The 26,692-nt window shown below is 45.4% G+C and overlaps 16 protein-coding genes across 16 annotated transcripts; 6 read left to right on the top strand and 10 right to left on the bottom strand.

The window, feature by feature from the left end:
• Positions 1-171: 171 nt before the first annotated feature.
• On the top strand, positions 172-2,064 carry Bathy18g00410 (conserved hypothetical protein; the record flags this gene model as incomplete). Its single annotated transcript, XM_007508039.1, has 1 exon — positions 172-2,064. One exon carries the CDS (start codon positions 172-174, stop codon positions 2,062-2,064), a length of 1,893 nt encoding a protein of 630 aa, XP_007508101.1.
• A 335-nt stretch (positions 2,065-2,399) lies between these two features.
• On the top strand, positions 2,400-4,283 carry Bathy18g00400 (unknown protein; the record flags this gene model as incomplete). Its single annotated transcript, XM_007508107.1, has 1 exon — positions 2,400-4,283. The coding sequence occupies one exon, from the start codon at positions 2,400-2,402 to the stop codon at positions 4,281-4,283; it is 1,884 nt and encodes a 627-aa protein (XP_007508169.1).
• Positions 4,284-4,367: 84 nt separating this feature from the next.
• On the bottom strand, positions 4,368-5,921 carry Bathy18g00390 (predicted protein; the record flags this gene model as incomplete). The annotated part of the gene is made up of 1 exon (XM_007508144.1): positions 4,368-5,921. One exon carries the CDS (start codon positions 5,919-5,921, stop codon positions 4,368-4,370), a length of 1,554 nt encoding a protein of 517 aa, XP_007508206.1.
• A 246-nt stretch (positions 5,922-6,167) lies between these two features.
• Bathy18g00380 (unnamed protein product) lies at positions 6,168-8,066 on the bottom strand (the record flags this gene model as incomplete). Its single annotated transcript, XM_007508093.1, has 1 exon — positions 6,168-8,066. One exon carries the CDS (start codon positions 8,064-8,066, stop codon positions 6,168-6,170), a length of 1,899 nt encoding a protein of 632 aa, XP_007508155.1.
• Positions 8,067-8,386: 320 nt separating this feature from the next.
• Positions 8,387-8,824, bottom strand: Bathy18g00370 (unknown protein; the record flags this gene model as incomplete). Its single annotated transcript, XM_007508063.1, has 1 exon — positions 8,387-8,824. One exon carries the CDS (start codon positions 8,822-8,824, stop codon positions 8,387-8,389), a length of 438 nt encoding a protein of 145 aa, XP_007508125.1.
• Positions 8,825-9,182: 358 nt separating this feature from the next.
• Positions 9,183-10,996, top strand: Bathy18g00360 (threonine synthase; the record flags this gene model as incomplete). Its single annotated transcript, XM_007508131.1, has 2 exons — positions 9,183-9,552; positions 9,807-10,996. The coding sequence occupies 2 exons, from the start codon at positions 9,183-9,185 to the stop codon at positions 10,994-10,996; spliced, it is 1,560 nt and encodes a 519-aa protein (XP_007508193.1).
• Positions 10,997-11,203: 207 nt separating this feature from the next.
• On the bottom strand, positions 11,204-11,686 carry Bathy18g00350 (unknown protein; the record flags this gene model as incomplete). Its single annotated transcript, XM_007508122.1, has 1 exon — positions 11,204-11,686. The coding sequence occupies one exon, from the start codon at positions 11,684-11,686 to the stop codon at positions 11,204-11,206; it is 483 nt and encodes a 160-aa protein (XP_007508184.1).
• A 210-nt stretch (positions 11,687-11,896) lies between these two features.
• Bathy18g00340 (predicted protein) lies at positions 11,897-14,302 on the bottom strand (the record flags this gene model as incomplete). The annotated part of the gene is made up of 1 exon (XM_007508143.1): positions 11,897-14,302. One exon carries the CDS (start codon positions 14,300-14,302, stop codon positions 11,897-11,899), a length of 2,406 nt encoding a protein of 801 aa, XP_007508205.1.
• Positions 14,303-14,966: 664 nt separating this feature from the next.
• On the top strand, positions 14,967-15,278 carry Bathy18g00330 (predicted protein; the record flags this gene model as incomplete). The annotated part of the gene is made up of 1 exon (XM_007508095.1): positions 14,967-15,278. One exon carries the CDS (start codon positions 14,967-14,969, stop codon positions 15,276-15,278), a length of 312 nt encoding a protein of 103 aa, XP_007508157.1.
• Positions 15,279-15,386: 108 nt separating this feature from the next.
• Bathy18g00320 (predicted protein) lies at positions 15,387-17,507 on the bottom strand (the record flags this gene model as incomplete). Its single annotated transcript, XM_007508047.1, has 1 exon — positions 15,387-17,507. The coding sequence occupies one exon, from the start codon at positions 17,505-17,507 to the stop codon at positions 15,387-15,389; it is 2,121 nt and encodes a 706-aa protein (XP_007508109.1).
• A 600-nt stretch (positions 17,508-18,107) lies between these two features.
• On the bottom strand, positions 18,108-19,769 carry Bathy18g00310 (nuclear division RFT1-like protein; the record flags this gene model as incomplete). Its single annotated transcript, XM_007508071.1, has 1 exon — positions 18,108-19,769. The coding sequence occupies one exon, from the start codon at positions 19,767-19,769 to the stop codon at positions 18,108-18,110; it is 1,662 nt and encodes a 553-aa protein (XP_007508133.1).
• A 440-nt stretch (positions 19,770-20,209) lies between these two features.
• On the top strand, positions 20,210-20,836 carry Bathy18g00300 (predicted protein; the record flags this gene model as incomplete). Its single annotated transcript, XM_007508077.1, has 1 exon — positions 20,210-20,836. The coding sequence occupies one exon, from the start codon at positions 20,210-20,212 to the stop codon at positions 20,834-20,836; it is 627 nt and encodes a 208-aa protein (XP_007508139.1).
• A 140-nt stretch (positions 20,837-20,976) lies between these two features.
• On the bottom strand, positions 20,977-22,191 carry Bathy18g00290 (mitochondrial manganese superoxide dismutase; the record flags this gene model as incomplete). The annotated part of the gene is made up of 1 exon (XM_007508106.1): positions 20,977-22,191. One exon carries the CDS (start codon positions 22,189-22,191, stop codon positions 20,977-20,979), a length of 1,215 nt encoding a protein of 404 aa, XP_007508168.1.
• An 89-nt stretch (positions 22,192-22,280) lies between these two features.
• On the top strand, positions 22,281-24,056 carry Bathy18g00280 (predicted protein; the record flags this gene model as incomplete). Its single annotated transcript, XM_007508181.1, has 1 exon — positions 22,281-24,056. One exon carries the CDS (start codon positions 22,281-22,283, stop codon positions 24,054-24,056), a length of 1,776 nt encoding a protein of 591 aa, XP_007508243.1.
• A 132-nt stretch (positions 24,057-24,188) lies between these two features.
• On the bottom strand, positions 24,189-24,542 carry Bathy18g00270 (predicted protein; the record flags this gene model as incomplete). The annotated part of the gene is made up of 1 exon (XM_007508134.1): positions 24,189-24,542. One exon carries the CDS (start codon positions 24,540-24,542, stop codon positions 24,189-24,191), a length of 354 nt encoding a protein of 117 aa, XP_007508196.1.
• A 290-nt stretch (positions 24,543-24,832) lies between these two features.
• On the bottom strand, positions 24,833-26,440 carry Bathy18g00260 (predicted protein; the record flags this gene model as incomplete). The annotated part of the gene is made up of 1 exon (XM_007508178.1): positions 24,833-26,440. One exon carries the CDS (start codon positions 26,438-26,440, stop codon positions 24,833-24,835), a length of 1,608 nt encoding a protein of 535 aa, XP_007508240.1.
• Between the last annotated feature and the right edge of the window lie 252 nt (positions 26,441-26,692).

The raw sequence follows: 26,692 nt of genomic DNA, 5'->3' as shown, positions 1-26,692 counted from the left end.
TCTCTCTGTCTCTGTCTCTGTTTCTGTTTTGGAGAGCAACTTTGTTGGTGTTGTCTTCTTTTAAATCTCTCGTCGATGGGAATAAGATAAAACGAATTTCCATTGGTGTTTATATATATCGAGAGTGATTGGTTTGAGAGGAAGAGAGGAGTCTACCAGACGAGCGCGACGATGAGCGAGAGTAAAAAGAACAACGGCATAAACCACGCGTCTTCGTCGAGACGAGAGTCCATGACGAGTTTATTCTCCGAGGAAGACGAGGACGAACACCGAGATGAATCAAAATCACAACTGGAACTGAAATACCACGTGGCACAAAATCAGTTTTTACGCTCGAACGTCATCCGAGAACAACCTTCTTCTTCTTCTTCTTCTTCTTCTTCGAAAGATATACATGGAACGTATAAAATAGCCGTGGTTGGGTACGGACACGTGTATGAGGATTTGGACGAGGATGGTGAGAGTACTAAAGTGAAAGAGAATGTGAATATATCCATGGACAAAGACAAACACGGCTATCGCTACGATTCCGTGGCGTTGACGAACGGTTTAATCGAAAACGGCATCTACGCCGTACGAGTGGATTATAAGCCTCGAGAACACGACGCGTTCAAACAATACGTGATAGAGGAAAAGTTTGACGCGATTTTAGTGAGGATTAACCCCGGTCAAATCACGCCGCATTCAAATCAGGAGAGGTTCGACGACCTCATGGAGGAGTTGGAAAATAAAACGGATATTTTAATCTTCGGGAACAAGGCGAGTTTACGAAACATGGGATCGAAAATCGCGCTGGTGAAAATACGCAAGTTAGCGTGCGGGTTGAGAGATACGCGGGCGTATTACACGAAGAAAGAGATGGAGAGAGGATTGAAGAAAGGGTTGAAAGTGTGGCCGAGAGTTTTGAAACAAAATCGAGGGTCGACCGGGTGCGGGATTTGGTTGGTGTGGTTGAAAGGGAAGCACGATCGGATCATGAACATGAATAAGATAGAAGATAGCGATAACAATAATACGAGCAGCAGTAATAGTAGTAGTGGTAGTGGTAGTGGTAGTAGAGAAGAAGAAGAACGAAAGAAGAACGACGACGGGGAGGAGGAATTCGAAATCGGCGACGATACGATAGTCGTCTGTCAAGAGATGAACGATAACCACATCGAAGAGCACACGTTTAAAGAGTTGGTGGCGTTTTGCGCGTGCGGGAAAAACCACCCGGACGCGGGCGGAAACTGGACGTCCGTTTCGGACGGGAACTATTTACAGCAGCAGAACGACGACGAAAACGAAGACGACGACAAAGTAGACAAACAAAGTCAACTTCTCAAAGGCGCTTTCGTCGTCGACCAACGCTTACTCCCTCGAATCAGCGAAGGCGAAATACGCATGGTATTTGTCAAAGACGAGTTATTCGAAATCATTCATAAGAAACCAGTCGGCGAGAACGGCCGTTCCGCGGTTGCCTGGAACAACAAGACGACGTTTTACAAACCGGAAGAACCGTTGTTTCGAGATTTGACCGAGAAGTTTCTCAAGAACGATATTCAACGCATCGCGAGGAAGTTAAACTTGGCGTATAACGCGTTACCTTTGTTATGGACGGCGGATTTTATCCCCATGGATGACGACGACGAAGAAGAAGAAGAAGAACGCGACGAACAATTCGAGAAAGAAGAACAGAACAAAAAAGATGTCAACAACAGGAAAACAAAAACGCGATACATCCTCGGCGAATTCAACTGTTCCTGCGTCGGCTTGACCAAATTCCGCGCCGCGTGCGGCCCGGACAAAGACATGTCCGACGTCTCCGACCAAGACTACTTCGATGGCGCTAAACTGTGCGACTTGATTGGCAAAAGGTGCAAATTGCGCTTGGACGAACACAAAGAAGGTTTGAAACGGAAAGCGATGGTCAATCGAATCGCGTGGGGGACGATACTCGGTTTCGTCGGTTTCGTCGCGTTGTTATCGTCAAAATCGTCGTCGTCTTCCGGACAAAAAGTAGGAGGAATTAAAGGCGTCGACAAAAACTCGAACAAAAACGATAGAAGAAGAAGAAAACCTTAATGAAAGAAGCCAAGGGAGCCGGAGATGAAATATTCGCAAAGCCACATTTTGCGTATTCATCGCACGAACGAGAGAAACCGCAGTACGAAAAATGTGACGATTTTTGCGCGAGAAAAGAAGCGTTTTCGTACATCATCCATAGTAGTCATTCACAAAGCCACATTTTGCATACTCAATAACAGGAGTAGAGTTCTTTTGTATTACACAGCGTGCTCCTCGAAGACGAATGAAATCCCGCTAACGTGTTATTTGTCTCCTCTTTTCTCTAAAGTCACTCGTCAACTCCTCGAGAAATTTCAAAAAAATCATCACAAGAAACGAACACAAGAAACAACATGTTAGCGACCATCGGGTGGTCTCGCCGGGGCGCATCCGAGGTTAAATTGTACTCTCCTTCTAACCAGGACAACAACAACGACAAGAATAACAACAGCAACGGAACGATAGGATATGCGGAAGCGAGTTGTTCTTCTTCCTCCTCCAAAAACGGGGAAAAGAATTCAAAAATCCAATCGAATGAAATCAACTGCGTGGAGTGGTCGAAATCGAACGGGAACTGCGTCGCAATTGGCTTGAGCGACGGGCGAGTGGTCGTTCTGGATAAACAGTTAAAGTGCGTGGGAGAAGTTAAGGAGGAAGAGAGGAAAAGAGAGAGGTTTAAGAAGCGTGAGAATGATGATCATGCGGAGAAGGAAAAGATGCACAAAAATACACCGTTGACTTTTGCAGCAGAAAATCCAGCGAGAGAGGAGGATGTCGACGATGACGACTTTGAAGTGAAATCGATGGATTTTCACTCGAGTTCGCGATACTTGTTAGTCGGTGGGACGTCGAATATCGTGAAGGTTTGGGATTTGAAGACGAGACGGGTGGCGAGCAGACTCGTATCATCCGGCGGATTATCAGGCGGCGGTCGTCGCTCGGCGAGTACTGCTATTGATAGCGGTGTCGTGAACGCGGTGAAATTTAGTAAAGACGATCGAGTGATCGCGTGCGGTTCAGAGAGAGGGGAGATTGTGTTGCATAAAGGTGGAGAACGATTCGGGGAGGAGGAAGATGAGGAGAGTTTTGGTTTAGGGAGAGGGAAAGAGTTTAATAAGTACTACTCGGAGCCTTTGAGCGCGTTTGACATCAACGAGGAAAAGTCGATGATGAGTACCTCCTCCTCTTCCTCCTCCTCGGTGAAATGCTTAGATTTCTCACCGCACAGAAGAATGATGTTAGCCGCGGGGACGTCTCGTGGCGATCTGAACGTTTACGATTGCGAATCGGAATCGTTAGAGACGAGCTTTCATTCTTCGGACGCGAACAACGTCATTCGCTCGATTGCGTTTTCGCCGACGGCGCCTAGAATTATAGCGGTAGCCAACGACGACGGATCGGTTTCATTGCGAGATGTTGCCATGCATCCAAAAACTGGGGTGTGTTTACACATACCGAATCCGAATAAACGATGGATGCAATCATCGTCGGAGAACGGTGTCATTTTTGGTACCGCGGGCGCGGCGTCTTCCGTCTCGTGGCATCCGAGCGGTCAAGCGTTAGCGGTCGGATACAGAGGCAACGGCGTCGTGTCGATGTACGATTGTCGAAGCTTGAGAACGCATATGGATGAGAGGAGTAATAAGTACAGGAGCACTCGGATGAACGGTTTTAGCAATAGCACGAGCGGCGGCGCGGAATTTTACTCCGGAGACGATTTTGAGACGAGATGTTTGTTTGAAACCGAAGCGCACGAGGGCGGAAGAGTGATTGGGTTAAAATGGCAACCACCACCTGCGACAAAAGCGAAGACGAAGACGACGAATGAAGAGAACGACAGCGATAAAGAGAACAGAATCGAAAGCAACGTGCCGCGAAAACAAGAGCAGAAGCGACATCTGAATAAACAAGAAGAAGAAAGAGCCGCCGAAGCGATGCAAAAATTGAACACGAAGACGACAACTCTAGAACAACAACAACAACAACAACAACAAGTGCTCATTACGGCCGACGCCATCTCTGACGAAGTTTCGAAGAGGACCAAAGATGTTGTCAAAACGTGTTTAGAAAAAGAGGTGAAGTCGTTAAAAGCGGATGTGAGAAATTTGCACCTCGAACTCCTCCGCGCGCAGGAAGAAAACGCGACGATGTTTCGAAAGTTGCACGAACAACATTTGGAGTTGATGGATGCTTTGAGCAGCAGTAATTACTCTTCGAAGATGAATGGCAAATACTAGAAGACGTAATAATAAACTACGATATGGGTTTCTGTATATATTATTAACGCGGTCGGTTTCTAAATCTATTCTCTAAGTTCTATTCTAATCTTCTCGCGAAGCGAGGACGATGGTATGATTTTGCCCGCATCTTACGTCTAAAACCTTCGTCGATCGATCCTTCCATTTCACTTCAGTCGGCGTCGGGTAATCGAAATCGTTCCCTAATCCCAGTTGCCCGGCGGAAGACTCTTCGTCCTCGAAGTGCTGACCTACCGAACCGCTCCATCCCCACGTGAACAATCGATCGTCGCTCGTGATTGCGGCGCAGTGCTTGTACCCGGAAGAGACTTTGGTGAACGCGACGTTGATGTTCTGCGGTTCGTGTTTAACCAATCGAGGTTTTAAACCGTATTTCGAATCCGCTTCTTGATCGTCCAATGCTGCTCCCCAGGTGAACAAAGCGCCGCTGGATTTCGCGACCGCGACGGCGAAATTGAATCCTAACGAAACGTTTTCCAGTAAAACATCCTCGATTGCGCCTAACGCATTGGTGGTTGTATTCTCTTCTCCTCCTTTTACTACTTCTCGTCCTAATACTTTCCCGGATGTCGTTCCAATCGTAAACGTTTTCCCGTGTGCATCCACAAACGCCGCGCAGGCGTCCGTGACCGAGCAGTTGACGATGTTTCGTAAACCCGGGATTTTCCGAAACGAATTGGTTTGCGGTAACTCTGTCGCGGTAGCGGTGATGGTTGTTGATGACGACGATGATTTTTGCGGGAAGAAAAACTCTATCGCGGTAGCAATCAACGAAAACCGTTCGTCTTTATCCGTCTTAATTTTTCCGCTGTAATACGCGTCCCCGTTCGCGCTGATGAGAATGGTCGATTCTCTCCCCGTCGCGCCGTCTACGATGACAACGTCTTCTTCTCTTTCTTCGTCTGTTCTTGTTGATTCATCGAAAGCAACGAGCGTCCCTTCCTCTCTTTCCTTCCCGTCAAACGCATCTCCGACACCTAATTGCCCTCGATCGTTCTTCCCGAACGCGAACACTCGCTTCCCGCCTCGCGCAATGCACACCGAGTGACTACTCGCCGGCCCGGATATCGCCTTTTCGATTTCAACGTTGACGTTTCCGTCACATGTAGCGTCTCTAAACTCTACTCTCGTCCATCCTCGCACGATGTCATTCATCGTCGTTTTTGCGTTATTATTACTACTTTCTCCATTTTCTCCTCCTTTATCATCATCAGCATTATTAATAATCCGAATCCCGCATTGGCCGTATTCGTTCAATCCCGTGGCGAACACTTCGCCTTTGCTCGTCACCACCAACGAGTGTGCGCCACCAGATGCGATCGATTTGATATTCCCTCCTCCATTCGTTGGTATGTCTACAGGAACGAACGTCCTCTTTGAAGACGACGATGCTGATGACCCTAATGGTATTCCGAGCCGGAAGAAATCGCCGTTCCCAGCCACGTACGCGTCCGTCTTTAACGTTCGTGAACTTTGGTTTTGCGTCCATTTTATCCGCTTTTTTTCTTCAATGGAAGAAGAAGAAAATGTCACGCGTGCTCCTCCGAAAGTGGCGATGATCTCGCAGAGCTGACGTCGTCTGTGTAGAAGAAGGAATAATCTGCTTGGTGAAGTCATCGTCATACGAGTGAGTGCGTATATATATATCTAAATAAGAGCGATGAAAAAGCGATGAGATGAGTGACGAAATGAGACAAAAGTTCGTTACAAAAATGAGAGCAAAACGATACGTAGAACACACTCTTAATGAATACTTGATGATGATGATCACGAACAACAACTAACTCTCTCTCTGATGACTCTCTCTTTATGACTCTCTCTTTCTTGTTTGTTTAGTAATTTAATAATAATAGTAATGATAAATCAGACGGCAGCGCCACCGGTCGTCTTGGCCATGTTATCGATTTCCTCGGATTTCGGTTTGATCCGTAAAACCTTCCCGATGGCGATGGTTTTCCCTTCGTCTCTCAAGGTGAACCTCCCTAACTGAGGGACGTCGGAGAACTTTTCCACGCAGATTGGCGCGGCGATGGTAATTCGAACGGCGCCGATGGATCCAGCTTTTAAGTATTTGCACTTACTTTCTTTCGGCTTTCGAGTTTTCGGGTCCATTTCGCTGACGAGTTTCTTGACTTCGATTTCCTCGGTGACGGAGTGGATGTGGATGACGGCGTTGTAGCCGGTGGAAAAGATGGATTTGTGGTCTAACAATTCCACGATGGCGAGTTGGCACTCGATTTCTTGCGTGACGTGGACCAATTTGTTCGGCGGGCACAAGACCATCCCGGGATGGATATCTTTTTCGTCCACGCCGGAGAGTTTCATTCTCACGTTTTCGCCGCACTTGCAAATGGAACACTCGTCTTCGTCTTGCCAAAGCTTTTCAATTTTACAATCGATTCTACCGGGCATTAACGTGAGCTTTTGTCCGACTCGACACGCCCCAGATTCGGTTTTTCCCATGACCATGCACCCCATCTCCGCGTATTTGTCCATCACCGGCATGCGAAACGGCGCGTTCGGATCTCGATCCATCGGTTCTAAATCGTCCAACGTGTCGAAGAACGATTTGCCGCCGTACCAATCGCACTCGCTTTTCGAGACGAGATCTTTCACGTTCGTACCTTTTAATCCGGAAATCGGGACGAACGTGATGTCTTTTTCTTTGTACCCGCATATTTTCAAAAACGGAATCAGTTTCGTGTGTACTTCGTCGAATCTTTTTTTATCCCACTTGACGCTCGGATCGTCCATTTTGTTCACCACCACGACTAACTTTGTAACGCCTAAAGTTTTCGCCAACTGCGCGTGCTCTCTGGTTTGCCCGCCTTTTTCAAACCCGGTTTCGAATTCGCCTTTCCTCGCCGCGATGACCAGAACGCCGACGTCGGCTTGCGCGGCGCCGGCGATCATGTTCGGCACGTAATTTTTGTGCCCCGGCGCGTCCAACACGGTGTATCTTTTCTTCTCCGTCGCGAAATGCGCTTTACCAACCTCCACGGTTTTCCCTTTCGCTCTTTCCTCTTCCGAAGTGTCCATGATGTACGCCATGTACCACGAATCTCGATTTTTATCCTTCGCCTCTCGTTCGTACTTTTCGATGACTCTCTGATCGACTTGACCGGAGAGATACAAAATCTGCCCTCCGATGGTCGATTTCCCGGCGTCGACGTGTCCGATAAACACCAAGTTCAAATGTTCTCGACTATCCGCGTCTTTACTATTCGCCAACTCTTCCATCAACTGTTTCTCTTCCTCTTCCGCTTCTTTCTTTCGCTCTGAGTCTTTCCTCTCTTTTTCCATCTGTTGTAACCTCTTCGCTTCTTCTTTTTCTTCTTTGCGTTGTTGTTCTTCTTTTAACTTCTGTTCGCGTTCGGCCATTTGAGATAACGCGGAATCCGAGCCGGAATCGCCGCCAATCGTTAACGTTTTCGCGACCTTTTGCATCACAGACGATACTACTTCTTCTACTTCTTCTTTTTGTTCTTCATCTCCTCGTTGTTCATCGAGCGTCGACGAAACCGCTTGAGGCGGTACAGGCGCAGCACCAGAGGCGGCTGCACCTCCTAATCCTCCTCCTCCTCCTCCTCCGGGAACGAACGCGCTCGCGGTCGGTTTAAGATTCGTCGTCGTCTCCGCAGAATGAGTAGTGGTATTACTTCCAGCCGGTGGTGGTCTCACGAACCCTCCTCCAGGAGGTGTGCGCATCATCTTCTTCTTTCCTTTTTTATCGTCATCGAACGCGTCGAATAAGTCCGACATCTCTGATGATTTGATTTCTCTTCTTCTTCTTCTTCTTAGCTCTCTTTGTTTTACTCAGTTTTCTTCTTCAGGATATCGTCGTCGTCAAAGGTGTGCTTCTCAATCGAATGAAAGTTTTTGTTCTCGTTCGTTGTTGTTCCTTTCGATCTGATGATGATATTAGTAGTGTGTATATATATCTGCAAAAGTTGGTGAGGAAACGAGTCGAAACGTGAGAGAAATGTGAAGTCCTTTAAGAATCTTGTGCGAGCTCAGAGTAGTATATATACTATTTTAATCAACAACATCAACCACAGCAGTGTGTATATATATTTAATATCTTATTGTCCGATGTACCCGCTCGTCACGCCGACGAGTAAAATCAACGCCGGGACGCCTACTATCCCCACGATGCCTATTATCGCCATTGGATCTTTCAAAGGATTCTCCCCGCTTTTCTCCGCGGGAGATAAGAACGCCTCCGTTTCTGCTTCCTTTTTTCGGGTCAGTTTCGGTTCCTCGTCTCCTTTGTTTTCTGCTCTGACCATCACTGTTGTTGAAACCTTCTTTTCGTTAAAGCGTTGTCTTTTAACAAAGAAAGAAGTCGTTCGATGATGATGATGAAGAGTCATTGGTGACGTGTAATTGTTGGTGTTGTTTACAATCGAAGATGATGATGACTTATTTTTATACGAAGAAGACGACTTTCTCGACGATAAAGAAGCCATCATCGATCTCGCATTCGGCGAGAACGAGATGATAGAAGCGCTGATCGTCATTCTCTCTCTTATACTTATTCTTTCTCGTTCTCTCAAACTCTTCTTCTTCTGTGTTTGTTTACTTTTTCTCTCTCCTCTGTTTTGGTGTTTGTCTCTGCGGGCTTGATTTTTGGGTTATCAGTCGTTTTTTATATAAACCCTGAAAAAAACAAAGCAAAAAAAACAAAAAAAGAGGAGCTCTTTCAGAGGAACAGTTTGGTCTTTTAAAATCAGACAGACTCTTTCTTTTTTTTTTAAGTCAAAAAAAGACGATTTTTAACCCAAAAAGTGGTTTCATTTGTCCGTCGTCATTCATTAGAACACACACAACACACGCACGAACAAGAACACGTTATATATCATCATCATCAAATATCAAATGCCGTATTACCCGAGCGTGCAAGCCTCGCAGCTCTTCTCCTTCCGCCAAGCGCTGACAACATCCACCAGCGGCAGAAATGCATCATCAAAAGCACACAAAACAGAGAATTTTAATACTAAGAAGAAGAAGAACAGTTTTAGAAGACAAAGACACATCACACAAGCAAACGTCCAAAACATTCGCGAGCAAGCGAAAAAAGACTCGAGAGACGGCGTGAAAGGAAATCTGTTCAGCGCGAAGTACGTCCCGTTCTCCTCGGCGGATAAATCAGAAACGTACTCGTTAGACGAAGTGATTTACCGATCGAAGAATGGTGGACTGTTGGACGTCGAACACGACATGGAAGCGCTTGGGAAGTATCCCGCAGGTAAGTTTCTCGTTCGTGTTGGAGGAGTAAACCCTTCTTTTTATTATCCAACCAAATTGGTTAATTCTCTGCTTTGCTCGCGGTGAGAAATAAATACCTCATGTATAGATATACAGTAGTATTAAAGAAGACAGACAACAACTCTTCATCATCTCAAACTGACTGTTATTATTGTTATTATTATATTAACCGCTTGCTTTCTTTAAAATCATTCTATTACAACAACAACATAATAATAATAATACTATGAACAGAATACTGGAAAACGCTCTTCGACGAACGCGTGGGCAAAACGTCCTGGCCGTACGGCTCCGGCGTTTGGTCCAAGAAAGAGTGGGTCTTACCAGGCATCGACGACGACGACATCGTTTCCATGTTTGAAGGCAACTCGAACTTGTTTTGGGCGGAAAGGTACGGACGAGAGTGCCTCGGGATGAACGATTTGTGGGTCAAGCAGTGCGGGAACTCGCACACGGGGAGTTTTAAAGATCTCGGGATGACCGCGTTGGTCTCTCAGGTGAACAGGATGAGAAAACAAGGGAAACCGTTGGCGGCAGTTGGGTGCGCGTCGACTGGGGACACGTCGGCGGCTTTGTCCGCGTACGCCGCGGCTGCCGGGATTCCGTCCATCGTATTTTTACCGAAGAACAAAATTTCCTTGGCGCAGTTGGTGCAACCGATTGCGAACGGCGCGTTGGTCTTGTCCATCGATACCGATTTCGATGGGTGCATGAGACTCATTCGAGAAGTCACCGCGGAATTACCGATTTACTTGGCGAACTCTTTGAACTCGTTGCGTTTGGAAGGCCAGAAAACCGCCGCGATTGAAATCCTCCAACAGTTCAACTGGGAAGTCCCGGACTACGTGATCATCCCGGGTGGGAATTTAGGCAACGTGTACGCGTTTTTCAAAGGGTTTAAAATGTGCAAAGATCTCGGGTTAGTCGATAAGTTACCTAGAATGGTTGTCGCGCAAGCGCAGAACGCGAACCCGTTGTACCGAGCGTTCAAGAATGGGTGGGAAAACTTTGCGCCGATCAAAGCGGAACCGACGTTTGCGAGCGCGATTCAAATCGGCGACCCGGTTTCCATCAACCGCGCCATTTACGCGTTAACCGAGTGCAACGGTTTAGTCGAAGAAGCTTCTGAGGAAGAGATGATGGACGAAGCTGCTCGCGCCGACTTGACGGGCATGTTCAACTGCCCGCACACCGGCGTCGCTTTAGCCGCGTTAAGAAAGTTGCGCGAGAACCAAACCATCGGCCCGTCCGACCGCGTCGTCGTCGTTTCCACCGCCCACGGCTTGAAGTTCACCGGAACGAAAATTCAATACCACGCGAAAGAAATCGAAGGTTTCGCGGCGACGTACGCCAACCCACCGATTGACGTCGCCGAAGACTTGGGGAAGGTCATGGACGTCTTGAGTCAAAAGTTAGCGAATTAAGAAAAATTTAAGAAGAAAGTTGATCAACATCACAATAAAATTATTATTATAAAAACGAAAGAATGGAGAGAAAGCGAATGTTTGGAATGTGTGTGTGTGTAGAGAGAGAGAGAGAGAGAGAGAGAGAGAGAGAGAGAGAGAGAGAGAGAAGAGCGCGTTTTGTGTTTCATCTAAAAATATAATACATTTACTCACCCGCTTACTATACTACAAAATTCTCCTCTTCTTCGTCTTCTTCTTCTTCTTCTTCTTCGCGTGAATCGACGACGACACCTTGTACCCGCAACACGAACAATTCATTCTTCTGTTATTATCACTATTATTATTATTCTCGTTCGCATTGCTTTTCTTCTTTTGATCTTCTTCTTCTTTACGAAGAGGAAACCCGCACCTCAAACAATAGTTCTGTTGGTCAATTAATTTCCTCGGCAAATCGCCTTCTCTCGCTCGACGAATCGCTTTAAGCGCGACTTCTGCCGCCAAGACCTTGACTTGTGTCCTTCTCTTTTTTAAGACGTTGTTCTTCTCGTCCTCGTCTGAATCTTCGTTGGTTTCATCGCTCTTCTTATTATTCTCCAACTCTTTCAAAAGCGCTTCCGCGCACTTGCGCAAGTGCAAAACTTTTCTGTTCGTTCGCGTGTTAAACGCGGAGATGTGGTCGCGCTTTTGCGGTCGCAGAGAGGCTCTCATTACGAGTGGTATAAATTGTATCTTCTCGAGAAGAAAAAGGCCGTCGTCGTCTGAATCGTCGTCATTGATGACGTGAGATGAAAACGCTTGTTGTTGTTGTTGTTCTTCTTCTTGTTTAAACTCTTTCGCGGCGGCGCAAATGAGGAGAAGAAGTTGTGAGGACAAGTGTTGATAAAAAATTCTCTCTAAAAGAGTAACGCAGTAGTAATGTTACAACAACGCTTGGCTTTCGCCATGAGTATCTCTGCTATTAGTATGAGTATCATCAGCACTACTACCACTTTTACCACCATTCCACATCTCTTTTAACTCGCCGTTCATCCACGCGACACACACCGTCGTCAGCACCGTCGTCGGGACTAAATACGTCAACGCCGGTTGACCGCCTTGACCGCCAACTTTCAAGTATAACGCGATGAAGGTTAAAATCATACCGACGGAGTACGCGAATACAGAGCAGACGAAGTATTTGTACCTCATTTTTGTAACCACCTTTCCTCCTGTTGGTGAAGACGACGACGAAGACGAATAAAATCGATTCTCGAACAACGCGTTGTGAACAATCAACAACCCGGGTAAGATGACGTCGCCGTAGCCAAGCATGCTGTATTCGCCTTGAGAGCCTCCTATTCTCGGGAACATGAACAACATCGGTAACGATTCGTGTTGGTCGCCACCTCGAGCGACGTTGACCATGACGGACTCCTTCCCGAACAAGTGCGGTTGGATGTACACCCAGAAAATGTCGTAGGACATGGCGCACGTGAGAAGTAACGTGGCGATTTTCAAGTTTGGCAAGTGGACTAAACGCATGACGTTGACTAAGAACGCGACGCCCATTATGTCTTGCAAGACCCAAGCCCACTCTTCGGATTGGAACATGAGCCAAATGCAGACTAAAATGCCTCCGAGAATGACGGATGGAATCATCAAATAATGGACGTTGCCGAAGAGCGGAAGGAGGATGAAGTTGACGTTATTTTCTTCAACGCGTGCGTTCAAAGCGGAGTTGTTTTTCGTCGCTTCTTCGTCCACTTCTTGCGATCCTCTACTGCGACTGTTCGAGCGTCTTCTGGTGGAAGAAAGCGGCGTCGTGTGATCGTACGACGTCTTGTGCGGATCCACGCCAAAGATTCGAGCTATCACTTCAAAGAACATCATCGATAATCCTTGGAACGCGGCTAAGCAAAAGAGCAATCGAAACGCGACAAAGATCCAATGGTCCATGGAGTAAAAGAGGACGACTAAGACTAACGAGGAGAAGAGGACGAAATATACCGCCGACATTTCGGTGATTTCAAACGCTCCCTCTTCTTCGCCCGCGTTGTTGGAATAGTCCTGCTGTCGTCGGCGTCGGCTCGTGCCTCTTCTGCTTCTGCTCCGTTGTCTTCTTTTCTGTTTAACTCGACCGGATTCTTCGTCAATCAACGGTTGGTCGTCGCCTTCATTTGTATTTGTCGTCGTCCCATACGAGTTGTTGTTGTTGTTGTTGTTGTTGTTGTTGTACTTCTTTTCTCTCGATTTATGTCTCCCTGGCGTCCCGCTTGGCGAACTCTCGTTCGACTGCGACGGCGACGCGCTGCTGTTGCTCAGACTGCCGCTGCTCGCGCTATTATTCAACTCGCTAAAACCACTATCATTATTACTTCCTCCTCCATCCCCACGAGAATAAAACCTATCCGTGACGCTAAACATAGCCCCTAACGTGATCGATAACACCGCGATGAAGAGCAAAGCGCCGTTTCCGTAGAAATCAGTCCCGTCTTTTAGTTTTCTCATCTCCACCGTGCCGTCCAACTCGTACGCAGTCGTTAACATCTTCCCGTCTTTTTCAATCACGTTCATCACCGGAATATCGATGCTTAAATCTGAATCGCACGTCATAGATCCTAAATCCTCGCCGTCGTTCACGATAATAACGCACTTCGCGCCTTTATTCTGCGCGATTTGCGCTTTCGTTTCGAACGAGCACCCGCCTCTTTTGATGACCACGCACTTGTTCTTATACTCCGAAGCATCCGCCGCGTCTTTCCCTACTTCTTCGCACCCGGTCATGTTGACGTCTTTCGGCGTCGTCAACTGAATCGGTTTTCTACTAGACTCGTTCGCGTCGTCGTCTTCTTCGTTATAATCATCCGCAATTTCCGGTCCAAACAACGCGCTCAGGGCGAAAATCTTCGTCCCGTCGATCCCTTCTAACGCCGAGCTCCCTCCCGTCGCGACGGTGAGTTCGATCCCAAACGCTTCGTCTCTCGTGATGCACGCCGGCACTTTCGTTAAAGCTCCTAAATCGCCCGTTTGCGTATTAGTCATCGATGATGATGATGATTCTCCTTCATCTTCGTAGTCGTAGTAGTTCCTTCTAGAAGTCGTCGTCGGTTTACTAAAACCGCCGCCACTCGTGATGCTACTCTTGGTCTTCTTCTTCTCTTCGTCGTTGATATTCGTATTCGTCGTGATGCGCTGAAACTCATTTTCATCATCTGCCGCCTGCGCGTCTTGAAAACAACAGATGAAACAACAGATGAAACAAAGGAAAAGACATTTAAGAAGAGGCGTCGTCGAAAGAGACCTCCTTTTCCTCCTTCTTTCCTTTGACAAAGAAGCAATTTTCATCGTCTCGTTCTTCTTCTTCTTTGTCTTCTTCTTCTTCTTTAAGTGGAAAATGACTCTCGCGTTTCCACCTCAGAACACCTTTAAGGAAACAGATGAGACGCCTCTCCTCCTCCCAAAGTTTGCTTCTTAAGTAAAAGTTTTGAAGAAACGAACAAAAGAATAAAGTAGTCTCTTCTTCTCTCGCTCTCTCTCCTTTCTCTGTTGTTCGTTATGCGATGAAAGTCTTCTTTCGTGCTCCTCTCTTAATAATGGAATCGATGATGTAATTAATGAGGAAAACAGAAGAAGAAAAGACAGACGCGCCCCCTTTTATTATTAACACTCGAGAGAGTTTTGTTTTTTTTTTCTAGAGAGAGAGAGAAGCAATTTTTAAAATTAGGGTTGTACACCCTAAATACACTGGAATCGCTTTTTTTCCTTTTCACTCTTTTGCTTTTTAAGAAACACTTGACACAAAGAGTAGTCACTCTCGAGAAGAAACTCATTCTCTCTCACACTCTCTCTTCTTAAGTAGTAAAACGAACAAATGTCAAAAGGGTGTCAACAACGTATTGTTACCAATCTGAGAGCGTTCAGATCTTTAGTCGCGGGGGGGTTGTCTTCTACGTCCTCCTCCGTTTCCTCCTTTTCCTCGAGATCAGGTGGTTCTGTGAGGAGTAGCAACATGAAGAGCAGTTTTAGTAGTCATCAAAACGTACAAAGAAGATCCTACGGGGGCGCCACGCCGAAAGGATCGTCGTACTTTTCCGAAGGCACGCAAACGAAAAGAAACGGACTTCTCTTCGGGGAAACCCCACCTTTAAAAGGGCAAAAACGAATCAGAGAGAGCTGGGAACTGCCGTATTTTGTGACCTTCTTCAGCGCGGGTGTGATTTTATGCGTCGGTTTGAACGGGAAACCGGACACCAGTTTAGTCGGATGGGCGAAAGAAGAAGCGAGGAAAAGGTTAGAAAAAGAAGAAGAAGACGAGAGATGAGTGTGCCACACGCACTGAAAAGATGTGATGCTTTTAACGACGACGAGAGAAGACGCGGACTACTTTTTACTATATATACTTTATTCTACTAAGAAGACTATTTTACTATTAACGTCTATATCTCGGGCGTTTGAAGTTTACGTATAAATGAAATATCCCTCGTTCAAACGTACACTTGAACCCGCGTTTGTGCGAGTACTCCCACTCTTTGTTTACGATGCGAAACGCGACGTCTTCGTACGGAGGACCGCTGGATATTTTCAGTATGCACGTGTCGTCGTTTACGGCGGATACATCGCGCTCGCACTTATACGTAGGCGCTTTGGACGAATCGATCAAATCCGGGTAGAAGACGTTAAACTTATACCCTTGGACGGTTTTCGGCGGCGGGTTATCGTGGTCGTAATGCGTGGAGTTGTACTTGTTCCACTCGTACCCGGTGTGCACTCGGTTGAAGTATCGAGGTTTCCGAGGTTTGTACTTGTTGTGCCACCAGTAAAGTTCTCGATCGCCGAGATCTTTTTGTTCGACTTCGCCGGTGAACGCGATGTCCCCATCCTCGAGTTTGCCCATCTGTTTCTCCGCGTATCGCTTCGCTTTGAGTTCTTCCTCGAGATCATCGGCTTCATGTTGGATTTCTTCTGGCGTTTTCTTTTCTTCTTGGTCTTTGTCTTCTTCTTCTTCGTCGTCGTCGTCGCTCGGATTGATTTTTCTTCCTTTTTGCCTCTTCATTCTTTCTTGTTGATATCGTCGTTGCTTTTCCAACTTCTTTTCGAGCTGTTCTTTCGCAAACTTCTCACAAGCGGCGGCGCGCAACCGGCGAAGATTTTCAGCGTCTTCGTCTTCGTCGATGAGGACAATCACTTCTTGAACATTCAATAAATCTTCGCCTTCTCCTCGCAGCCGCTGCTGCTGCTCTTCGTAAAGTTTTAAAAGTTTCGCGGACTCTTCTTTGGACAGCGGTTTCGGTTCGTCGCCATACGTCACGTCGATGTTCGCCAAGAGCGCTTCCTCGTCTTCTTCTTCTTCTTCTTCTTCTTCTTCTTCATCTTCTTCTTCTTTACCGTCGTCGTCGTCTTTATCGTCGTCTCGAACTCGTTTCGCAAAGTCGTCGCCGCCGAGCAAGTCTTCGTCGTCTTTGTCGTTGTCGTAGTTCTCTTTCTCTTCCTTTCCATCTTTTTTTTCGACGACGACAAACTTGATGTTCTTCTTCGATTCCTCGTACACTTTCGCCAACGTTTCTCTGCATTGCCTGTTTAATTTCGCCAGCGTCACTCGCTTCATCGCTTTCCTCCAAAACGAGATTTCCGTGTCGTCGTCTAAATCCTCGTTTATGGATCGATTGATTTCCTGTTCCAGATCGGTCAACTCTTCGAGCGAGCCAGATAAGTCGACCGATTCCATCATCTCTTCGTCCATTTCCGTCAGTTTATCTTCTTCTTCTTCTCCTAATTCTGTTTCCGTCAAGCGATAGACGCACGTCCAAAAAAGTTTATATTCCTTCTCCTTCTCGGACGTTTCGTCGATGAGTTTCAACACGTTCACGCACTCGTCTTTCAACTCCTGCAAATCTTTCTCCGTCATGTATTTGAACAACGAGTTTTTCGAGTCGAATTCTTTGTTGAACGCTTTCATGGCGGCGAGTTCCTTTTCGCTTTTGAGTGCGCTCGTAAACGCCGAGCCGTACAACGCTCTCAGCAAAGTATCGATCGGTTTCGCTCGACCGTTTTTGTATCGAATATCCGCCCGTAATAACAACTGGTTGAAGTGAAACTTCTCCTCTTTCTCTTCCAACTCTTCCGCGCCTTCCATCGCTTTCTCTCTCATTTTCTGGTCTCTCTCTTCCTCTCGCTCCGCTCTCGCCTTTTCGTATTCGATTCGTCTCAGTTCGATTTTTTTAATCTCCTCCTCGCGTTCGAGTTGCGCGTCTTTATCGGTCAAGTTTTGGACCGCTTTTTTACCCTCTTTTTCGATCTTCTTGCTCCAGACGAACTTTTCGGTCAAGTTTTCGTCGTTGAACGGGTTCTTTTCGTCCGTGTACAAACCTCCGGCGACGGAATCGGTTTTCATTTGCGCCACCAACTTCTTCGTCGCTTTCGCGAGGAGTTTGTTTTTCAATTCATCGTTTTCATCTTCTTCTGATGATGAAGATGAAGAAGAATCATCATCATCATCGCCGTTCGAGCGCTTCTTCTTCTTTCTTCGGCTATCTTTCTTCTTGCCGCCCATTCTTTCTTTCTTCTTTCTCTCTTACTCTCACGAATCCGTTTTTCTTCTTCTTCTTCTTCTTCTTCTTCTTCTCTTTTGTGAATTATGAGCGAAAAAGAAACTTCTTTCCTTTTTTAGAGGTGTCCCATTCTAAAAATATTAAAACTTTCAAATAGTTTATAAAATTGTACAATTCCCTTTCATAATACATCCCCATGAGTTCATAATTTTATTTAAAGTTCTTTTTTGTAATTTCAGAGCATAAATCATCACAGACGTGTTAATTTGGGATATTTTGCAAAAAATAAAAACAAGGAGAGTTTGTTAAATCCTTTTATTCTTCCCCTTTAATCTATAATTAGATATTTATCATGGATATAAATATTAAACCGATCACTTTGAACTAATATAGTATGAAATTCATGTAATTAAACTTAATTATATTAAGTAAAAATTTTAAGTCCGAAAAAAAATATTAATAATTAATTTCAAGAATTATCCCGAATGTAATTCGAATTTGTAATTCATTTGTATGCATGTACATTAAAGTTTAGAATACTTGTGTAAAAGAAACGTGTTAATTATGTTTCCCGGATATTTAAAACGAATATTTTAATGAATTTAATTTCTCTTTCTCTTACTATTGGTACTACTAAATACGTTTCTAAATCTATCCTGTTCCCAAACAAACAGCGCTATCAGAAGAGCTACGGCTACACTACCTCCCGTAACAACGGTGTGTTTAAAGTTCGGCGTCATTTCTGCAGTCTTTCTTCCATTTGTATCGTCCTTTATTGCCGTCAACGCGAAAGTGCACGCGGCGACGGTGACGAGCGTCCCTGGTTTCGGCAACGTTTCTCTAAAAATAGTACTGCTCAGCTTCCCTGTTCTGATCAAGAATCTCGACGTCAAGTATATTCGCATCATTAAGGATATAAAGTTGCCATAAACCAATCCGGCAGCACCGATTCGCGAATATTTGAGAAGCGAAAATCCCAAGGCGCAGTTGACGAACGAACAGGAAACCAACCACGCGTTTCCGTGCTTTTTAATCTCTCGCTCGTTCATGACTGCGTGCGCGAAGCCTTCGACTATTCCATTTATACTCAACGGTAATATTAATCTCGCGTACGCTTGCAGAGTTTCTGTCCCGTCTTCCATCCATTTTTTACCGTAAAGAAAGTACATGACGTCCTTGGCGAAGAACGGTCCTACGAAGAAAGCAATCGTACCGACTAACACGCCGATGGAAAGAATATCGCCCAACTTCTCCTTCTTCTTGTCTTTCGTCGCGCTCGCCGCAAAAGTCACGAACGCAATCTCTTCGAACGGCTGCAACACTAACCGAACAAACAACGACCCTAAGTTCGAAACGAGACCGAAAACACCCATGACTGTATCTTCCGAGTTGGCGACTATCAGCGCGAATTTTTCGCCCTCCGCCAACGCCAACTTCAAGTAAGACTGATACAAGAACGAATCAATCAGTAGACGCTGTTTCTTCTCGTCGTCGTCACTCCTTTCTTTTTTTCCATCGGTGGTCGTTTTTGTACCTTTTCTCCGCTTCTTCTGTTTCTTTCTCACATCATCGTCGCGTTTTCGATACAGATAATAACTCGCAGCGTACACCGCGCTCGTCGCGCAACTCTGTCCGACTTGCGCGAACGCAAACGCGAACAACACGTTCGTCTTCCTCTTCTCTTTACTTAGTATTGTCGAATAATCTATATGTGAGGACGACAGGTGGTAAAACAGAACCGCGGTCCTTGCAAATGTCCCAACAGTTTCCGCCATCACTCGCGATCCAAAGAGTTGCTTCTTTTGTAACCAAACGTAGTGCGGTTCGCTCGTTAACTCGATCAAGGCGGCGCAGACGCAAGAGACGAGAGATATTCGGTATGAAGCCTTCATATTCGCGGAAGAAGAAGAAGAAGAAGGAAAAAACAGTAGCAGGAGTAGCAGCGGTACCATTAAAAGAACCAAAACGAATACGACGTATCGCTTTACGTATCTCGTGGCCACTCGAAACGCACGTTCGTTTTCTTCATCATCTTCTGATTCTCCTTCCTCTCTAAAAGTTCTTCGTAATAAACTCCTTCGTAAACCATCTCTGATTGATAAAACGAACGCATACACCAGCGGAAACATCACTAAAGTGTCTCCAACGCCATCCGTGGATGAAATTGTCCTGTACACGAACACTGAGTTGAACAGAAACGGTAGAAGTTTCGAGAGCACTTGCGCTAAAAAGAGCAACGAGAATCCGCTTCTGAAATTTGTCATTTTATTATTACGAGAGTAGTATTACGTAGTAGAGTAGTATTGCATCGACCACAAAATCACAAAATCATCGTTTACAAAGTTCTCCTCAAAAGGAGGCGTTTGGTTATTTGAGGATTTAAGTCGTTTTTTGTCGTCGTTTACTACTAGTCTTTTATTAGTGTTTTGTACAACATGAGAGATGATGTTGATTTTGTGAAAAAAGATGAATGTGACGAGAAAGTTGTGATGCGAGTCTCGTGTGAGAAGAACAAAAAAAAGTTTTTAATGAAAAAGAAGACAAAATGTCCTCTCGCGATAGAAGCTTCAAAAAGTGACAAAAAACAGTTCTTCTGTCTGAACAACAAACAAACACAACTGAAGAAGAAAGAACAACTTTGATTCACAACAACAACAACAACAAGTTTGTTTAAGAACAACGGATTAACACCAAAACCACTAAGATGTCGTCGTCCTTTACAACAACAACAAAGGAAAAAGAAGAAGAAGAAGAAGAAGAAAAGAAAGAATTCATCGATGCGTTATTCTCCTCCGCGCGATACGGAGACGTGGAAGATATCAAAACTATTCTTAATCATGGTATTGTCTCGAATTTTGGAAGAAAAGTTGACGACGACGAGGAAAAGAATACTCAAGTAAATAATTTCGTAAACTTTCAAGACGAGAACGGCAGAACGGCCTTGTTTTATGCCTGCGCGAACGGACACACAGACGCAGTAGAAGTCCTCGTGAACGAATTTAACGCAAATATAATGAAAACGACGAACACGGACGAGTCCACGTGCTTACACTGGGCGTGCTTGAACGGACACCAAGAGGTTGTGAAATTTCTCTTGCAAAAAGGAGGGAAAACGCTGGCGTTCAAAGTGAACAAGAACGGACGAACGCCGATGGACGAAGCCATGCACAACGATCGACAGGAGTGCGTGAAAGTAATCATGGACTTAACGTGCGACGACGACGACGAAAATGACGGTGGAGAAGAGGACATTTTAATAGAAGAAGAAGAGGAAGATGGAAAAGGAGAAGACCAGGACGACGGGAACGACGACGCGATGATGATGGAATGATTTGAGGAGAGAACTCAATAAAACTATAATAATAGCCAGAAATAGAAGAGATAGCAATAATACGAGTAGCTCATAATAAAGAAGAACAACAACCTAAGAAGAACACAACAAAAACGAAGTAATACTATGTTATTAGTACATTACATCAAAGCTTTGACCAAATTCTCTTCGACTTGTTTCCAGTTTACGATTTCCCAGACTTTGTTAACGTAATCCGGACGCAAGTTTTTGTATTGCAAGTAATACGCGTGTTCCCAAACGTCCACGCCGAAAACAGGCACCAAACCAGTCGTTATGCACGGATCTTGGTTTGCGGTTGTCACCACGTGCAACGTTTTCGTCTCTTTATTGAGACCGAGCCAGCCCCATCCGCTGCCTTGCACCGCCACCGTTTGGGACGCGAATTTTTGCTTCATGTTCTCGAACGAGCCAAAGTCTCTTTCGATCATTCGTTTCAACTCGCCAGACGGGTCGGAATACTCCTTCTTCGGTTGTAAGACTTTCCAAAACAAGGAGTGATTTTCGTGTCCGCCTCCGTTAAATTTCAAGTTTGGTTGCAACGCGATCATGGCGGCGACGTCGTTCTTCGCTTCAGCCTCGGCGAGTTTCTCCAAAGTCACGTTCAGATTGGTCACGTACGTGTTGTGATGTTTCGAGTGATGAATCTCCATGATTTGCGCGTCGATGATGGGTTCTAACGCGGAGAAATCGTACGGTAAATCTGGTAAAGTCACTTTCGTGGAGAATTGTCGTCTTTTTTCTCCTCTGCTCCTGTTGTTGTTGTTGTTGTTGTTGTTGTTGTTGTTGTTGTAATTCCGATGATGATGATTCAAGAAGGAAGAAGGAGAAAAGTTCGTTGTTGTTGTTCCCCCGAGCACACCTTTTCTTAAACCTCCTCCTCCGATATTTCTCGTCGTCGAATAATGATTTTGTGACGACGACGAATATTTGCAACTACCCAAAGAAGAAGAAGAAGTTAAAGAAGAAGAAGAACCAAAAGTAGTGTCGGCCCCGACGAGAAAAAGAGTAACGCTTCTTAATGCGTGACTGAATTTCCCAATATCACCACCACCACTCTTCAAAGCAGCGCGTCTTGTGCTCTTGCTGAGCATTGTTTTAAGTTGTTGTTGTTGTTGTTGTTGTTGTTGTTGTGTGAAATAATTGTTTTCAGTTGTTGTTGTTGTTCTTTTTTGTTGTTTTTTGTTGTTTTTTTCTGGTCGAACTGTCGAAAGAAAAAGGTTGATGAGATTTTTCTCAATTTTTCTCTTCTCCTCTTTTTTTCCATTTTGTGCACCACTTTTTTCTTCAAAACTTTTTTCTTCAAAACTCCTTCCTCTTCTTGTAAACTCATCCATATCGTCCTTCTTGTGCTCCTCTCATCATCATCATCATCATCACTACAGTTGTTGTTGTTGTTGTTGTTGTTGTTGTTAAGAGTACGATGATGAATGACGGTTTAGACGACGACGAGTATCCAGACGACGACGACGACGATATCAACACTACGAATACTACATCGAATACATCTAAAATAACCGTAGACGAAGCGTTCGCGTCGTACGTCGGACAAATTGGACGAGGACAATTGAAACAGTTTTTATTGAGTTCCTCGGCGTGGTTACCGGCGGCGTTTTTGACCCTGGTCTCGGTGTTCACCCAAAGAACGCCCGAGTGGGAGTGCGTGAACGATGACGATGAAAACGACGATATCTTTTACTCGTACTGCACAGAGCAGAAAGCGAAAAGAATAGAGGACGACTTGTCCGTGTTGTGTTCGTTGAATGAATATTACGAGGAGAACAAGAAGAACAACACAGAAGAAATAATAGTATGGAAATGGACGAACAAGAAACAATCGATCGTTTCGGAGTTTAACTTAATATGTAAAGAGGAGTATAAAGTACAACTGGCGTCGTCCATGTTCTTCGTCGGTTTTTTCTTCGGCGCCGGTTTACTCGGACAACTCTCGGACGTGAAAGGAAGACGAACGGGAGTGTACGCCGCGGTGTTGATTTCATCTCTAGGTGCCGGGTTAGCCTCCATATCGTATTCGTATTCTCAATATTTCGTGGCTGTATTCATAGGTGGATTTGGTGTCGGAGGTATTGGCGTCGCGTCGTTCGTATTGTGCACGGAACCGTTGGGGATTTCCTGGAAAGGCATCATGGGCATCGGGACGCAATACTGGTGGGCGCTCGGGATTTGTTCGATGTCGTTTTTCGGATACTTGATGCGAGAGAGTTGGCGAATGTATTCGTTTTTCTGCGCGTTATTAGGGTGCGGGTACGTCTTTTTCACGTTTTCCTTTCTTAAAGAAAGTCCCCGATGGTTGTTAGCGAACGGGAAACCGAACGAGGCGAAAGAGGTCTTGGAGTTTTTGGCGAAGAAAAACGGACGCTTGACGTTTGAACGACTCCCAGATTTGAAGGAACCGGAAAAGACGGAAAATGTGAACGTGTCCGCGATTTTCCCGCACAAGAAGTTAAAGTTAAGATTGATGTGCATGGCGTTTGTGTTCGCGTGCAACGGTTTAATCTATTACGGGATATCCTTAAACGTTGGAAATTTAGCCGGATCGATTTATATGAACAATTTCTTGAGCGGGTTGGTGGAGATCCCATCGCACATCGCGGCGCAGTTCGCGGTGGATATCATCGGAAGACGCACGACGTTGATGTCGTTGATGAGTTTAAGCGGGTTCGGTGCCTTTATCAGCGGTTTCTTGAAAGGAAAACAGAGGATATTCTTCGCTTTAGTCGGTCGATTCGGCATTAGCGGTTCCTTCAACGTCGTGTATTTATACACCACGGAGTTGTTCCCGACTATCGTTCGATCGGCGGCGTTGGGGTCGTGTTCGATGATTGGACGCATCGGTTCAATCAGTGCGCCGCAAGTGTTGTTCTTGCGCGTGATTTCTCCGGAACTTCCTTCGATCGTCTTGGCGCTCTTCGCCTTGTTAGCGGTGTTGACGTGTACTTTAGTTCCGGAAACGCACGGTTTGGTTCTGGAAGAATCTTTAGACGGCGCGGAACTGCAAGCGTGCGGAGAAGAAATGACACAAAACTTAGCCATTGGCTCTCAATTTAGCAACAACTTTACGCAGTTGATTGTTGAAGAAGAAGACGATGAATACAACGATAATGACGATAACGACGACGGGGCGAGAATGTTAGGGACGACGGCGATAGATTCGTCTTCTTCGATGGCGATTCGAGAATGATGATTGAAAAATGTATCATCGAGTTATTACGAGCGGCGGCGCGCATATACGGTAGGAGTAGGAGTAGGAGTAGCAGTTAGTCATAGAATACGTAGATAGTAGTATACACATGATCAAAACCTTCGTCGTTGTCTAATCTCTCCCGTTCTCGCCCCATAAGATGGAATCCACGTCTTGTCCTTTCCTCGTGTACGTCCCTCCGCTTTCGATGAGGCCTGGACACGGCCTGTACGCTTTAATAGGCCACCAAGAGAACAACGGAATGGCAGCTAATCCGCCTTGAATTCTCCCGGTTCCATCGCATTGCATTTTCTCTCTCGCTACTCCGCACGAATCGCACGATCCCCCAGTGCACTGTTTTTCCTCGTTGTTTGAGTTGTTGTCGTTGTTGCTTTCCGCTGCTTCAGCTAAAACGACGACGACGTTTCTTCTTTGTTTTTGTTTTTGGGACGACGACGACGAAATCTTTGTCTTCTTCGTATACATAATACTAGTATTGGTCTTCCTCAAAGAAGACCGAGAAGAAGACCGAGAAGAAGACAAAGCGGGAGAGGAAGTGGCAAACATAATCATATGTGTGTTAAAGTAGTTTTGATGATGGAACTTCTTTATGAAGAGAAGACACTTACTTATGAAGAAGAGGTGAGGAGATTTTTTTTTTGGAGAATCATACGAAACGTCTAATCTTTTATCTATTTTATTTACTATTATTCACAGAAGAAAATCTCTCTAACTAAATACCTACACGCTATTCTTCTATTCTTCTTCTTTGTCTACTACTTCTTAATATTCTGAGTGGCAAAGAACCCTCTTTTATCGTTGAAAACCGAGTCGGTGCCGCTTTGACTGTCTCGGCTTTCCTTTTCCGCGTTTGGATTGACCAACTCGATGCCTTGGATAGGCGTAAACGCCAAGGAAGAACTCATGCCAGATAAAGCGTCGGAAGTAGCTAACCCACTGCCCATGCCACCTTTGTATCCTTTCTGCGCGTATTTACCGATCTTTGTCTTCTTCTCTTGGAATCTGAGCTTACCGTTCGCCGCGGCGGCGCCGGCGCTTTTGCCGAGCAAGCCTAAACCTTCGCCTTCGTAACCGATTTCGTCTTCGGCGACGTTAAAGCCAACGCGGTTGGCTTGTTTTCGCATGTCAGACATTCCGTATCGTTCTTTCATCGCGCGCATGCGTTTACCGCCTCTGCGTTTCTTTTGAATCATCCCCGGCGCCGGGAGCGGTTTCTCCGTGCGCGCCGGCGGAGGTTCTTGCCATTTTTCAATTTTCTGTTCGATATCTGCGTACATTTTCTTCCCGGTTTCGCCCGTCGGGTCTTGGCCGAACGCGTCAACTCTGGCCATTAAAGTGCACTTACCGGCAATCAATCGCACTGCTTTTACTCTCAACGGCGGCGGCGTTTTCTTTTGAATCAAATCGCATTGAAAAATGAAGCCGACGTTTACGTCGCCAGATTTCTGAAGCACTTGTAAAGACGAACCGGCGGTATTTTTCTTCTTCCCGTTTCCTATGTTTTGCACGACGTTCGAGGGCATTTTCGAAAGAAGCTCTAACCCTCCGGCTAATCCCATGACTCGAGCCGCGACGTCTGTTCCCAAAACTTGCGATAAATTCGGCGCCGTCTTCTCCATGTTTTTCTCGACAAACTTGAACAGTTTCGTCTTGTCGTCGTCCAACTTCAACAACCGTTCGCACGCTTCTAATGTCAAATCCAAGTCCGCATCGCTCAACTCCTTCCCGTCCGTGGTCGAACCGGTCACGGTGACGACCATAATTGTTGCCGACGGTAATACCGATTCCAAATCTACTCGCATGATATCCATCTCGTTTGCTATTTTTTGTACGACTCTGGCGTAATCGATCGGATGCGGCACCAACGATTCCAACTCCGGGAACTTCTTCTTGTACTTATCTTTGATGTAATTATGAACGAAGACGATCGTGTCGTCGATGTCTACGGTTAACGCGTTGCAATCTAAAATCAACGCGTACAAATTAGTAGTATTGTTTTCTGCTTCTTCTTCTTCGTCCTTTGAATCTTCTTTCTTGAGAGTGACTTCTCCCACCGTTCTTTTGTACCGTTCCGTGTTTAACAGTTTCGTGCACTTTTCTAACGCGTTGACGTTATTATTACTCTTGTTGTTGTTGTTCTGAGCAGTTGCTTTTGCTGTTAGGTCGTTTTCTTCTTCTTCTTTAGTATTACTTTTACTTCTTTTGTTCGCTGTTGATGATGATGATTTGACGGCGAATTTCTCCTCCTCGTCCTTCAAATGAGATTTTTCATCTCGTAATTCTTCTTCTTCTTCTCCTTCTCCTTCGTCGTCGTCGGATAAATCGTCCAAATCTGCCAGAAAACTCTCCGCCAGAGTCGTCATTTCTTTCTTCTTTCTTCTTTTTCTCTTAGTATTATTATAGTCGAATACTAATACGAAGTTGTTGTTGTTATATGTTCGTATTAAAAATTAGAACTTTTGACGAAAAAAGAGAAAAAAAACGAGCAAAAAACTCATGACTCGTAAAATCACACACTTGACACACAAAACTATTACTGAATACTTACTACTACTACTACTACTACTACTACGAATACTATACTACTACGAATGTTATACTAAAAAGTTTTCAAC

This window comes from Bathycoccus prasinos (assembly GCF_002220235.1).
Source record: "Bathycoccus prasinos genomic : Chromosome_18".
NCBI lineage: Eukaryota > Viridiplantae > Chlorophyta > Mamiellophyceae > Mamiellales > Bathycoccaceae > Bathycoccus > Bathycoccus prasinos.
This window is presented reverse-complemented; position numbering and strand designations above follow the sequence as displayed.